Here is a 13,099-nt window from a genome sequence, read left to right as displayed (position 1 = left end):
AGGCTACTAAAAGCTGGTCAGTTTTTCTGTTACCTTTGGTTCTGTCCAGGTAGTAGCGTAACTGTCTATGTACATCCAAGGTATGCAGCAGTCTTTCCCCCCTGTTCTGCGGGTTGGGAAAGAAGGTAAGTAGGTGGATTGCCTGGTTTAAAGACACTCTGGATACCACCTTAGGCATAAATGTAGGATTAGTTCTCATGGACACCCTATCTTGATGGAAGATTAGGAAGGGTTGTACTGCCATTAAGGCCTGTAGTTCCGAAACCCTCCTTGCTGAAGTAATTGCCAGTAGGAAAGCAGTTTTCCATGATAGGTGTTGAAGATCTGCTGTTGCTGCTGGTTCAAATGGAGGGAGTGTTAATTTTTCTAGCACAAAGTTCAAGTCCCATGCTGGTAATGGTGGTTTCCTAGGAGGTTTTACATTCTTGATCCCCCTGAGGAACTGCCTGAGTAGAGGATGCGAAAAGACAGATGGATCGAAGATGTACTCTGCTGAAATAGCTGATGCATGTATCTTGATGGAGGAATAGGACAGGCCTGTATGTAGAAGCTCTGCCAAGTACTCCAGGATGTTAGCAATATCTATGTTCGACACATCTTTTCCTCTTTCAGCACTCCAGATGACAAACCTTTTCCATTTTCCTGCATAGTTCCTTCTTGTTGAAGGTCTGCGTGCTTCAAGGATAATGTCTTTAACCCTTTGGGATAGGTCTGGGTTAGATGCTGCTATGTGATGTTCCAGGCAGTCAGTTGCAAGGTTTTTAGGTTTGGGTGCATGATGTTGTAGTTGTTCTGAGTTAACATCAAAGGCACCAGGGGTATTGACCACATTCTCCCGAGACATGCTCCTCAGCAATGGATACCAGTGTTGTCTTGGCCAATTCGAGCTATCACGATTATCCTTGGGCATTCCTCTCTGATTTTCAGTAGTACCTTGTGCATCAAAGGAAGAGGTGGAAATGCATATGCTGTCAGGCCTTTCCAACTGAAGGATAGAGAGTCCACCTTCCATGCAAGTGGGTGGTATGTCCTTGTGCAGAATTTTTCAGCTGGTGATTGAGTGGGGATGCGAATAGGTCTATTTGTGGCATTCCCCATTTCTTTGTGATGGCCTTGAAGATGTCGGGTGTAGCATCCATTCGTGAGCATCCGAGGTGGTTCTGCTTAACATGTCTGCTAGGGTGTTTTCTTTTCCGGCACAAATATTGCCTGTAACTGGATGTTGTAGCTCAGAGCCATATTCCAAAGGTCCAGAGTCATTCTGCATAGTGGGTATGAATGAGTGCCTCCCTGTTTGTTGATGTACCACATGACTGTGGTGTTGTCTGTCCTTATCATTAAATGGCCTTCTTTGAGGAATGGTCTGAATTTCTGGATTGCTAGTTTTACTGCCAGCATTTCTTTTTGGTTTATGTGCAGGTGCAGCTGGTCTTGAGTCCACAATCCTTGTATGCATTTGTCCAACATGTGCGCCCCCAGCCTAGGTCTGAGGCGTCTGTTGTGATGGTTTGGCTTGCTTGAAAGTTGTGGAAGGGTAAGCCTGGGTTTGACTGGCATGCTTGAGCCCACCATAGGAACTCCTGTTTCAGGCATGGGATTAGTGGGATTTCGGTTTCTAAGCTGTGCCTGTGTTGAGACCATAAATTCTTTAGGTACCACTGTAGCTTTCTCATATGCAGTCTGGCATGTGGGACCAAGATTATGCATGATGCCATGAAGCCCAAGGCCTGCAGTACTTTTCTTGCTGTTAGTTTGTTCTGCTTTGTTAATGCCAAGAAGTAAAGAGGGAGTTGTTTTGTTTTTCTGCCGTTAGGAATGTCATTTGTTTTACTGTGTCCAATTCGCACCCAAGAATGTTCTTGTTTGGGATGGTATCAGTCTTGACTTTTGTAAATTGACTGTGTATCCCAGGGCTTGTAGTAAGCAAATGACTCTTTGTAAATCTGTTGTCAGCTTGCTTTTGTTGTCCGCTTGTAACAGGCAGTCGTCCAGGTATGGATAAATTTGGATTCCCTGTAGCCTGCAGTGAGCGATTACTGATGCCAGGCATTTCGTGAATACTCTGGGCGCAGTAGATAAGCCAAAGGGCAATGCTGAGAATTGATAATGCTCTGATCCTGCAAGAAATCTGAGGTATCTTCTGCAATTTGGTCGTATGGGGACGTGCAGGTATGCCTCCTTGAGATCTAGAGTTACCAGCCAACACTCCTTGCCCAGCATGGGAAGAAGTTGCTATAGGGTCAGCATTTTGAATTTTGGGACAATGATGTATGTGTTTAAGACGGACAGGTCGAGAATAGGTCTCCAACTTTTCTTTCCTTGGTACTAGGAAGAGTCTGGAGTAGAATCCTTTGCCCTGTTCTGTTATAGGTACTCTTTCCACAGCTCTCATCTTTGTTAATTCCGCTATCTGCTTTAGAGCTTCTGTTTTTTGATTTGGAGGTAGGTTTGGCATTCCTCTTTTTACTGGTAAGGTGTGGAAGTGGAACCTGTAGCCTTGGTCTATGGTTTGCAAAATCCACTTGTCTTTTGTGATATAGTGCCAATTTTTTGAAAATATGGCTAACTTTCCGCCTAAAGGTGCTGCTATTTGCTCCCTGGTAGGCGGTGTCAGAGCCAAGTCAAGTCACTGTGATTGTCCTGTTGTAGTGGCAGTGGTTGTGTCTGTGCCTCGGTTATTGCCTTGCCACTGTCGTCCTCTGTAGGCACCTCCTCTGGATTGATTTCTGCCTCTAGAGCGTCTATTCCTGCCTCTTTGAGATTTTGAGGAGTCTGGAAAGGACCAATTTTTGGCAGGCCAGTTCCTGCTAAACCTTGGGGGCTGAACCTGTAAGAAATCCTTAACTGTTTGTACAGATTTTGCCTTCTCTTCCATTTTCTTCATTACTTGCTGAGCAGGTGTACCAAATAGACTGGTCTTATCCATAGGAGCATCTAACAGCTTTGCTTTAACATGATCCGCAAGACCTGTTCTTTCAACCATGCATGCCTTCTTATCACTGTGCCAGTCATGGCTGATCTAAATGAAGCCTCCAGTGCATCATAGCCACATTTTAAAGAATGGTTACTAACCTGTTGGATGTTATTTACCATTTCTAAAACATATTTCTTATCTAAGGAGTCATCAGAGGACAGCTTCTTAGTTAACTGATCAAGCATAAACTCTTGGTATTGGATCATATGAAACTGACAGTTTAAAGCTCTAGCTGAGAGAGTAGCAGAGGTGTAAACTTTTCCCCCATCTCTCTAAGGACCTGGATTCCCTTTCAGAAGGAATAGGGTTTTTGCTGAGGTCGAGGCTACTGCCTTAGGCCCCTGGGATATAGTCTCAGGATCTGCAAGTGGGGCCTTGTATAGGTGGTGATGAGTGTCTGGCACCCTGTAAAATCTATCTGGTTTGGCAGGGGCTGGAGGTAAAGTATCAGGAGCGGTGCAAACATCATTAAATGCATCATCCACAACAGGCAGTACTGGAGGTATAGCTAAGGGCTTATGTTGTGGTAAGTGCAGAAATGTCCTAAGCCATATTCTGGAAGCTGAGAAATCTTGTCCCTGCCATTGGAATTGTTCTCTCATGGCATGTAAGGTTTCCCCAAAGGAAAATTCCTCTGGTGGAGAGGCAGATGGAATGGATTCTTCAGCATCTGAATCTTCATAAGTAGAAAAGGAGCCTCTGGCTGGTCTGTAATGTCTGAGTCATCCGCAGAATCATCAGAGGACACTGGCTCGGGGCTCTGCCTTAGATCTCTTTCTGGGGCTGAGAGGCCCTGTCTGGGTGAGATTGGGATCCTCTAATTAAGGATATTAAATCCTCTGCCAGAGTAAGCATTTGTGAACTAGAAGTGGGCCTGTGTGAAGGGGCTTAACAGGCACTGATTTAACAGTTTTGGCTGCTTTAGCCCTGGCAAAGGCCTTAATAGACATGGCTGCAGGAGGCCTAGCAGCACCACGTGCTGGGGTAGAGACATCCAAAGGGATGGTGTCTGATAAATCACTAGGAACCACAGTAGTAGGCAAAACTTCTGAGGCCGATTCAACTAAGGTAGCAGGAGCCTCAGTAGTAGTCATGGATTCGCTGAAGATTGACCGGCTTTCTCGGTTTCGGCCGAAACCGAGACACTCAGCGCTTGCTTAACCGTGGTTTCGGCCGAAACCGCGGACCGCGAGTGTCGGTCTTTTTCTTTGCGTTTACCAATTTGGGTAGTCTGAGGATCCGACGGCATAATATACGCAAAATCTGAGCCGAAAAACTGTTCAGCAAACTCCGACCGACGCCTAAGCGTTCGGTTGAAGGAAGCACAGGCCGAACAGGCTGCTACGTCGTGGTCTGGGCCTAAGCAAGGCAGGCAGTAAGAGTGGAAATCTTTATGAGGTATTTGTTTCCCACAAGTTAAACAGTTATTGACTTTTTCTGACATCGGCTGAGGCAAGAAAGAGTCCCCAATGGGGTACTTAGCTTTTAGAAGTCTTCGGTAGTATTCGGTAGTAGTAATCTCTGGATCTGACCGACCGGCACTTGCGAACAGCTTCTGCTTGGCGCCACGGCAAGAAAGACTGAGGAAAATGGCGTCGGCTGATGCCTTTATACCCGAAGACCAGCAGAGATGACGTCGGGTGAAGTGCGACATCAGCCGAAGCCGGACCCAGACTTTGGAATCCGGCCGACCGAAGGGCTGCCTGACGACAGGACAACCCCATTTGTTATGACTGCAGATGCATCCTTGAAGGACATCTGTCACTGTGTGCCAATCAGTGGGCACAAGGCCTGAGGTGAGGCTATGATTGAACATGGTACTTAGGTGGGGTGCCACTTCATTCTGTAGTTCGTGTAGAAAGCAGCCTTGGATGTTGTCAGATTCCATGGATGCTGGGTTCTTGGCTTTGGAGACTGTGGTTTTTACCTGTACAGCTGTGATTACAGAAACTCTGCATTCTTCCAGTATAGAGATGGGCCCTTTAGGTGGTGAGGTGGGGTAAAGTTAGCAATGAACCTATCTGCCAGGATGTTGGCAATATCAGTTGGTTCTGTACATTTACTGCCATTGTGCTGTAACTCAGAGCAGATCTGAGTGTGCCATTGAGATTCTTGATACAGCTATAGAATGCTTTGTGATTGTCTTTAGAATCGGTGGCGATTTTGCTTTCGTAACTAGCTTTGGAGGATTTTATAAGTGATCTCAGCTTCTTACTGAGGCTGACCAGGGAGTTCCTCCAATCATGGGATTTTAATGTTTTTTGCAACAGTTTCTTTCTTCTGTTATAGAGTTTGTTTATGGCAGGGGACCACCAGACTGGCTTCCTTTTTTGGAGGATAGCATCTTGGTTCTGTTAGGTATTGCATGATCCATGCACTCATGTAAGTGCTTAAAAGGGCATTTGTGTAGGATTCAGCAGTCGCACCTCTATTGTCCGTCTGCATGGGTGTCGTGAAGTTTGCCACTTCTGTTTTAAGAAGAGTGAAGCTGGCTTTGGAGAAATTTTTTTACAGTGGTTTTCCTAATGGGGGTGGGGGTGGGATGTGGATGTCTACGGTGATTAGCTTGTCGTCAGATCTGACCAATGAGGAATTGACCTCTGGTGTGGAACACCGGTTGCCCATGTTGGTAATGACCTGGTCTAGGATATTGCTGCCCCTGGTGGAGATGTGGATAAGTTGATCCAAGGCAATGGAATTTATGAATTCCAGAAAACGATGAGCAAAAGAGTTGGTACATAAGTAGTTTTCCCAGTTAATGGTGGGGTAGTTGAAATCACCCATTATTAGGGTGTTACGTTGTACTCTAATATTTTCCAGTGTATCAAGAAATGAGGAGCGAGAATCCTGGGGCATGGTAGGGGATCTGTAGCAAGGTACAATTTGGATTGTGGTCTTGCCCAGAGTTAGTTGCACTTGGATAATCTCAGATGCATTATGCTGAGCAACTAGCCTGGAGGTGTGGATATCCTTAATGAATATGGACACACCTCTGCCTTTAGTGTTTTGGTCCAGGTTAGGTGGCCAAAAGGTGTGGTATGAATTATAGCCTGGTAATACAGGGGTGCTCTCTGGAGCCTTGAACCAGGTCTCTGTCACTGCACAAATGTCGATGTTCTCCATTTTAAGGAGTGTCTCGAGTGAGTGCATTTCGAGGTTTAGACTTCTAGCATTGAATAGCATTACCCTCAGATTTTGTTTGCTTGTACCTGTTACAGTCATGAATTTGTCATTCGAAACTTGCCTAAAAAAGGCACTATAGGGGTGGCAAGAGCCTTAGCCAGTATCTGGAATCCCTAGGGTGACAGGTGCAGGTCATCTCTGGCAAAGCATCATGATCTGTCGATCATGTCATCCCAGGCAGACAGATACTGGATCCCCTTAGAATGACACCAGAAGCTTAGCCAACTGAAGTCAGTCATTTTGTCCTTGTACTGTGGTATCATTGCGGGTGATGGCAGGATGCTATTTAGGGCTAGGGTCACACCTGCCTGGGCTACAAGATCGGACAGCTCCTCCATGTCTCTTCATGTAGTCCAGAGAGGTACGTCTCAGGTCATTCACACCAACATGGACAATGGCAGAGTCATATTTGTACTTGTTGTGGAGTAATATGAGTGCATGCATTATGTGGCAGATCCTGGCACCTGACAGGAAGTTGACAGTAACTTTCTCCTTGTTTAGCATGGTGAGTGGAACATCAGTGTGCCTGTCTATAGAGTCACCTATGACTAGAGTGCTGGGTACGTTGTTATGCCTTATGGGATTTGGTTGAGTAGCACACTGAGTTTGTGGGCTATGAGTCACTTGCGTTGTGTTGGTGGGTGGAGGTTGCTTGCGTTTCTGCTTTGGAGGTCCTTGTTGCTTGGGCAGATTTTTACTGAGAGCCTCCACGAATGTAGGTGTGTGTTTTGTGTTTCTATGTGTGTGTTTTAGTAGTGTAGGTTTTGAGGGACTATGTGATGAGTGTGGTGTGGGGCAAGTATTTACCTTCTCCTCTTCACTGCCTTGTCCAGTCTTGGGTGAAGAGAGCTTTGCTTTCAGATTCACTATATAACTGCATCTCTCACAGGCTGTAGTGTTGGGTCGTAGGAGGAGCGGTTTGTCTGTGTACATGAGGCAATTGCTGCATTGTCCCAAGATGCCCAGATTCATCAGGATGAGAAAAATACCTGGAGCTGACCCTTACACATGCCTGGATAGGTGGTTATTTATTAAGTACTAAAAACTGTTTTCCTCTAGACAAGTGAGGAAAGCTGAGTGCTGTAGTAATTAGTAGCTTATTTAGTGCTTACAACACGTTATGAACAAGTGCTTAGCTCATAGAAATAGATTTGATTGCTAAAATTATAAAACTGGCTAGTTCTAAGAGAAAATTTTAAGAGCAGGTTTTTATGAACTTACAAACAGTCCTGGATACAGCAAATCTGTATCTAGACTAGACTACTTACAGGAAAGGCAGGAAACAAGCTTAGATTTTTTTTTTTTTTTGCAAAGTGGAAAGGGAGAAAGGAGGAGCAGAAGATAATTCAAGGTTAAGAAACTAATTGGGTTGGCCTTCTCAAATGTTCTCCCTGTATTAGGCAGAATGAGGTAATGACACTAGACTGGGAGGAGTGTCCCATATCAAATTTACACTAGGGGTGGGAAACAGCAAAGCCACCAACTATAAGAACACCACACCAATTGGGAGGGTGGGAAACAAAAATCAGAACAAACAAGCCCAAACTGATGCTTAACAAATGTAGAACATTTCCAGTTATTACCTCACACACAGTGAAACTAGCTAGAAAAGTATGCAGCAGACAATTAAGTCCTATAAATAACTCGTAAAAATAAGCAAAAAACAGGATACTTAATGTTATATATCACAGATCAGAGTTTGCTCAGTGTCCTTCCTCCGATTAGCTCAGTGTGAAATGGCAGAAACACTCACAAGTTAACTTAACAGAAAGCTGAAACCTAAAACAACTTCAAAAAAGCTCAAAAGAACCAATGAGGTGCTTACTCCAAGCCACAGTCCAGGTAACCCCAATCAGCCAATGACCATAAACACTTCCCTCTCACTGAAATGCAAGAATGGCTTTGGCTAAACTAAGATGGCCTGGAACATGTGCTCAGACACACAGCCTCTACGAACAACTAGGCCCAAAACAGAAGTATGAATATGGACAATGCTACAACTAACCACACTACTTAGGTAGAAAAAAATGCAGAAATGTTTATCACAGCAGAAAAGCAGCAGTGAGCCTTTCAATGAAAGTTTTAAACAGATAAAGGAGCAAGGAGACTCTTAGAGAATGCTTTTAACTGCAAACAAATAAGTTATTCGATACACTCCTTGGTAGGAAATCAAAACAAACAAACCCAAACAGATGCTTAGCAAATGTAGAAAATTTCCAGCCAATACCTCACACACAGTGAAACTAGCTAGAAAAGTATGCAGCAGACAAAAGAAGTGCTATAAATAACTCGTAAAAGTAAGCAAAAAAAAGGATACTTAATGTTATATATCACAGATCACAGTTTGCTCAGTGCCCTTCCTCCGATTAGCTCAGTGTGAAATGGGAGAAACACTCACAAGTTAACTTCTTAAGTAACAGAAAGTTGAAACGTGAAACAACTTTAAAAAAAAGCTTAAAAGAACCAATGAGGTGCTTACTCCAAGCCGTAGTCCAGGTAACCCCAATCAGCCAATGACCATAAACACTTCCCTCTCACTGAAATGCAAAAATGGCTTTGGCTAAACTAAGGGCATTACTGACGAGAACTGTTAGCCAGCCCAGACAAGACATTGTCATATTTACTAATATTATAATGCTTACAAGTGCACATGATGTATAGATGGAACTACAGATGTTGGAATCACAGCAGGCTTTAAATTTATGGAATAATGAGACTGTTAGTGACTAACTTATGCAGCTTTATCACTATATGTGTGAGCTGTCCAAGAACCTGCAGTTTCCAAAACAGAGTTGGAGGAAGACTTTTTCCCTCCTCCTTTTGTTTTATTTTTTCCCCTTTGATCTGCTGGTTCTTATTTACCCATGTACATGATTTGTCCCATTTTTTCTTGCCTCCATTTCCTATGTTCTAGATGTAGCGTCACATTTCTTTCTTTATTCTTTCCTGAATGTTTTTCTTAATTTTCTAACCTTCTACTAGTTAAACAGCTTTCAGTTTTCTTTACCAAGCTGTTTTACATGTTTAAATAAAAACTAAAAAAAAAAAGCTGACAGGACTCCCTACTGTGGTTGAGGCCGAGTAAAAATCAAAGATGGAGTGAGCACGGTTTCAAAAACTGACAGCTGTATCAATATGCATGAATACTCAAAACCTTACTCATGAAAAAATATAGCCAAGTGGCTAATAGTTTCTCAAGCACAAGAGGCAATAAATACAGCATGTATCAATACTTCTTATACATAAAATCCTAGTACAACCTACTGTTAGTACCTACACTGGCAAAAGACTAATATGGCCCCTGAACGGAAAGAAGGCAACTACTGAAAAAAAAATCAGGGTAATACAGCTTCACTGGTGAGTACCCAAATCTTACAAAACATCACAGTGACAGTCCTCAGATCAGGACAGACCATGTTTACACAGTGACTAGTAATTTTCTTGGAAACTATGCCTCACCATAAGCAATCTTTTTTTCAGAAGAAACCAGCAATGGTCACATAGCTTTAATTTACACCTTAAAGGCATTAAAACTGGTCTCTTTGAAAATGAAAAGCATTTAATGAAGATTACAATAAGCTAGCTACACGAACAGCATTATTTGTTTACGTCTAAACTTTCCTAGTAAGATATGATTTGTCTTTTATATACACATCTTTTAATTTTTTTGTAAAACATGATGAGCCATGGGTCAAAGACTTATTTCTGAAGTGATTCAAAATCATCTGAAGACTAACTTTTCTTCCCTTGGTATTTTTTTCCTCACTGTGTGCCAACTATAAGGTCCTCCTATGCCTTGGTTTCTCAGACGAGAAACCAGTCATAGAGGAAGCTGCCAGGGTTTTTCCACATGTTTGCATCTTTAGTCCGAATGGAAGTCATTCGGCATGCTCCTTATTAAAGTGGGAGACTGCAATGTCAGAGCTATTTGAAGCATGAGCACTTTCAACTCAGTGCAATCGTGACTACTACATCAAGCATTACTGGGCAAACCTTTTGTATGGTTTGACACTAGTATCCTGGTGTGATAAACTTTTTCAAAGAAAAACAGAAGGTTATGAAGATGCAAATAAACACACAGGATTTAGTGTGTTTATTGACTGATTAATTAGGTCATGTTTGTCATGTGACTGATAGTGTGTTTCAACTGTGTACAAAGTCTGTGAGAGTTATTCTGAAGAAGAACTCAGTGAAGGTTGATGTGCTCAATAAATATTATTTTGAAAAGACCTGATGTTCATATTCAGCTATCAAGGTGTTTTTAGTCATTCTGATTAAAGGTCTACAGAGTTTCAAGGTTCCTGGTGCATTTTTCATTTTATTCTTCCTAAAAGGAAGACCTCTGGGCACAAATTTATACTACAGTGTTTAAGTTTCATCCATAATTGTTGACTACATAGACATGAATTCTCTTTTTCTTCCACCAAATGGTTTACATCTACCAACAAAGCAATCCATGAAAAACACTACAAATATTTGCTCTGGTTGAAATGGCTGGGGAAGACAGGACACATATGTGCTTGATGCAGTTCCCACAAACCTGGGATATCAAGCTGCAATCTCCTTCTTTTTGGAACCAACTGAGGTGAACCAAAATTTAAACATTTTTTTTTAATGTTGGCCTCCTGCATTATAAGCTGTCATAATATAAGATAATACACTGAGAAATGGGCTTGTTTTGTAATAGACACTGCCAGCATAAATCATTTGCTTTAAGGACGGGAGAATTTATATATCTTTTCTGCATCTACTACATGGGACTGCAAGCCACACTTTCAATAATAAATACATTACAGAAATTCTGTCTACTCATCATCTGACAGGATCATGCTGGAGGGTCTCCTGTGTTTATCATACAATGTGTTCTGCAATGCTGACAAATAACACAATTAAATAGCACGTTCTTCACTACCTCAACCAGCCCAGGCATTACTATGAAATCAAGCATTCTGACTTGAGCCTATAGATAGGTCTTACATTGGAGTTGATCTCTGCTCAGTCTTCACTCCACACGTTCACTTTGCTGCTTCAAAGCTAAAAAATAAACATGGCTTACTTTAAAGAAAAAAAATCCAACATCAAATTGTCCGCCTTCTGGAAAACTAACAATGTTACAACTTTGTCTAATTCCCCCTCTCTTTTTAAAAAAATCTTTCAAGTCAAGAAGTATACAGTGAAAGAAACACAAACTTAATAACCTTTTGCACTTAAAAATCTTAGATCACTGAAAGTGAAAATTTTACTGGTGTATAAGCAACTGCATTAAGTACTTGTCTGGAACTATATTTAGTAATTAAATGAAGCTATTTTAGGTCACTGCAAGCTCTACCATAAAGTTTAACCAGTACAGTGCTGTACCTCCAACCAGTAAAAGCAGTTAAGTGTTTACCTGCTTCTGATTTCTCTGTAGAGTGTTGTAAGCCTGAAACATCCCCTGTTGAAGATGATGACCTAGTGCTATTTTGTGACTGAGGACCATGGGAATCCCCCTTTTGGCCACCAGAAGAATAACATCGCCAGGATGATGATACGCTAGCAAGACACAACTGCTTTGATGACCAATGACACCAGAGATGTCCTTTTTTTACAACACAATGAGACCCTAAATCAAAACAGAATAAAACAAATCAATATCTTGAAACTAAAGTCTATCAATCTAACAAATAATTATTACAACTGCTTGGTATCTGTTTAATCACTCCATTAACTTCTGCTAAAATATGGGCATTTGTAATCATGTTAAATAAAGGTAGCAAAGGAATGTACAATAACATACATAACTTTAAAAGAAGCTTATTCAACTTTAGCCACTTAAAATCAACATAATCACGTGTGCACATCTGAAGTTAAAACTGAATCTTCTGACAAGTAAAACTTGTGAAGCAAAAGAAAAATGTAAATATCTATTACAGTTAATCTGCAAATATTAAAGCATGGAGAAAAACACGTGTAAGAAGTAAACTAATGGTGAGCAATGTATAAAAAGAATTGTTCATCAAAGTGAAAAGGAAAATCAGAGGCTGCAAATGCACACTGTATATATACAATTGCTCTAAACTGTCACAGACAACTAAAATGAAATCAAATTCCTACAGACAGGAGAATTTATGATCCAAGGGAACTTTTTTGTTGCAACCCAGGAAATAAAAAATATAACCGAATGTAAATCTTTCATGGTAGTACAATAATGTAGTTACATTCACTGTATGTTTTTTTTTTTTTTTTTTTTTTGTAGGTAAAATTAGAATGAACCAGCTTCACATCTTATTGTGGTAAAGTCCTGACTGCAACCCAGACAACCAGGGATCAATTAGACTGGTGGGAACTTTAAAAGCCAACTGGGGATGATGGCAGTGAGCAACCAACACAGCTCTACCTATCCTCGGAGCATGAAAACAACCTTCTGGATGACTGAATCCCAGTGGATGCAAGTATTCCAGCATGCAGCAGATAGGCTGAGACATGCACACCTATCATTCTATGCAACAGTACAGTAGTAGTGTCATGTAACTATTGTACGGAAATGTGCTGGAGTCATTTGGGTAGCACTAAAGCATTCCATAAATGTCAGGTTTCTGGGGGTAATAAGGAAATGAGGCTAGAAATAACCTTGATGACTGCTTAAATGATGGTCTCCTACTGCTGGATTTCAGCCAAAGTGAAATAAATGTGACAGTCTAGTCATGGAGGACCAGACCGTTAGCAAGCAACAGGGACAAAATTATACAGAAAGAATGTACACAATCACATATATACATTTTACAGAAAAACATGCTAGTACTTTTAAAATCATCCAAAGCAAAGGTTATTTAATTTAGAAGAGATAAAGGGAAAGTGATAAAATATTCTGTGGAAGGTAATGTAGCATACTGCTAGTATATATTTTTAAATATGCTGATAACCTAGCTAGAAGAAGTGGATGTCATCTGGTACACTTCCTTC

General features: G+C 41.6%; 1 protein-coding gene across 3 annotated transcripts in view; it reads right to left on the bottom strand.

Moving 5' to 3' along the window:
• The window catches only part of SLC30A9 (solute carrier family 30 member 9), a 1,654,027-nt gene that overhangs the window by 1,246,943 nt on the left and 393,985 nt on the right, over positions 1-13,099 (bottom strand). For all 3 annotated transcript variants that reach the window (XM_044061511.1, XM_044061513.1, XM_044061512.1), the window contains one exon: positions 11,547-11,759. In XM_044061511.1, coding sequence (XP_043917446.1) covers positions 11,547-11,759 — 213 coding nt within the window. The remainder of the gene's footprint in view (positions 1-11,546; positions 11,760-13,099) is intronic.

Source organism: Protopterus annectens, chromosome 2.part0 (genome assembly GCF_019279795.1).
Source record: "Protopterus annectens isolate FY-2018-M chromosome 2.part0, PAN1.0, whole genome shotgun sequence".
Classification (NCBI taxonomy): Eukaryota; Metazoa; Chordata; order Ceratodontiformes; family Protopteridae; genus Protopterus; species Protopterus annectens.
This window is presented reverse-complemented; position numbering and strand designations above follow the sequence as displayed.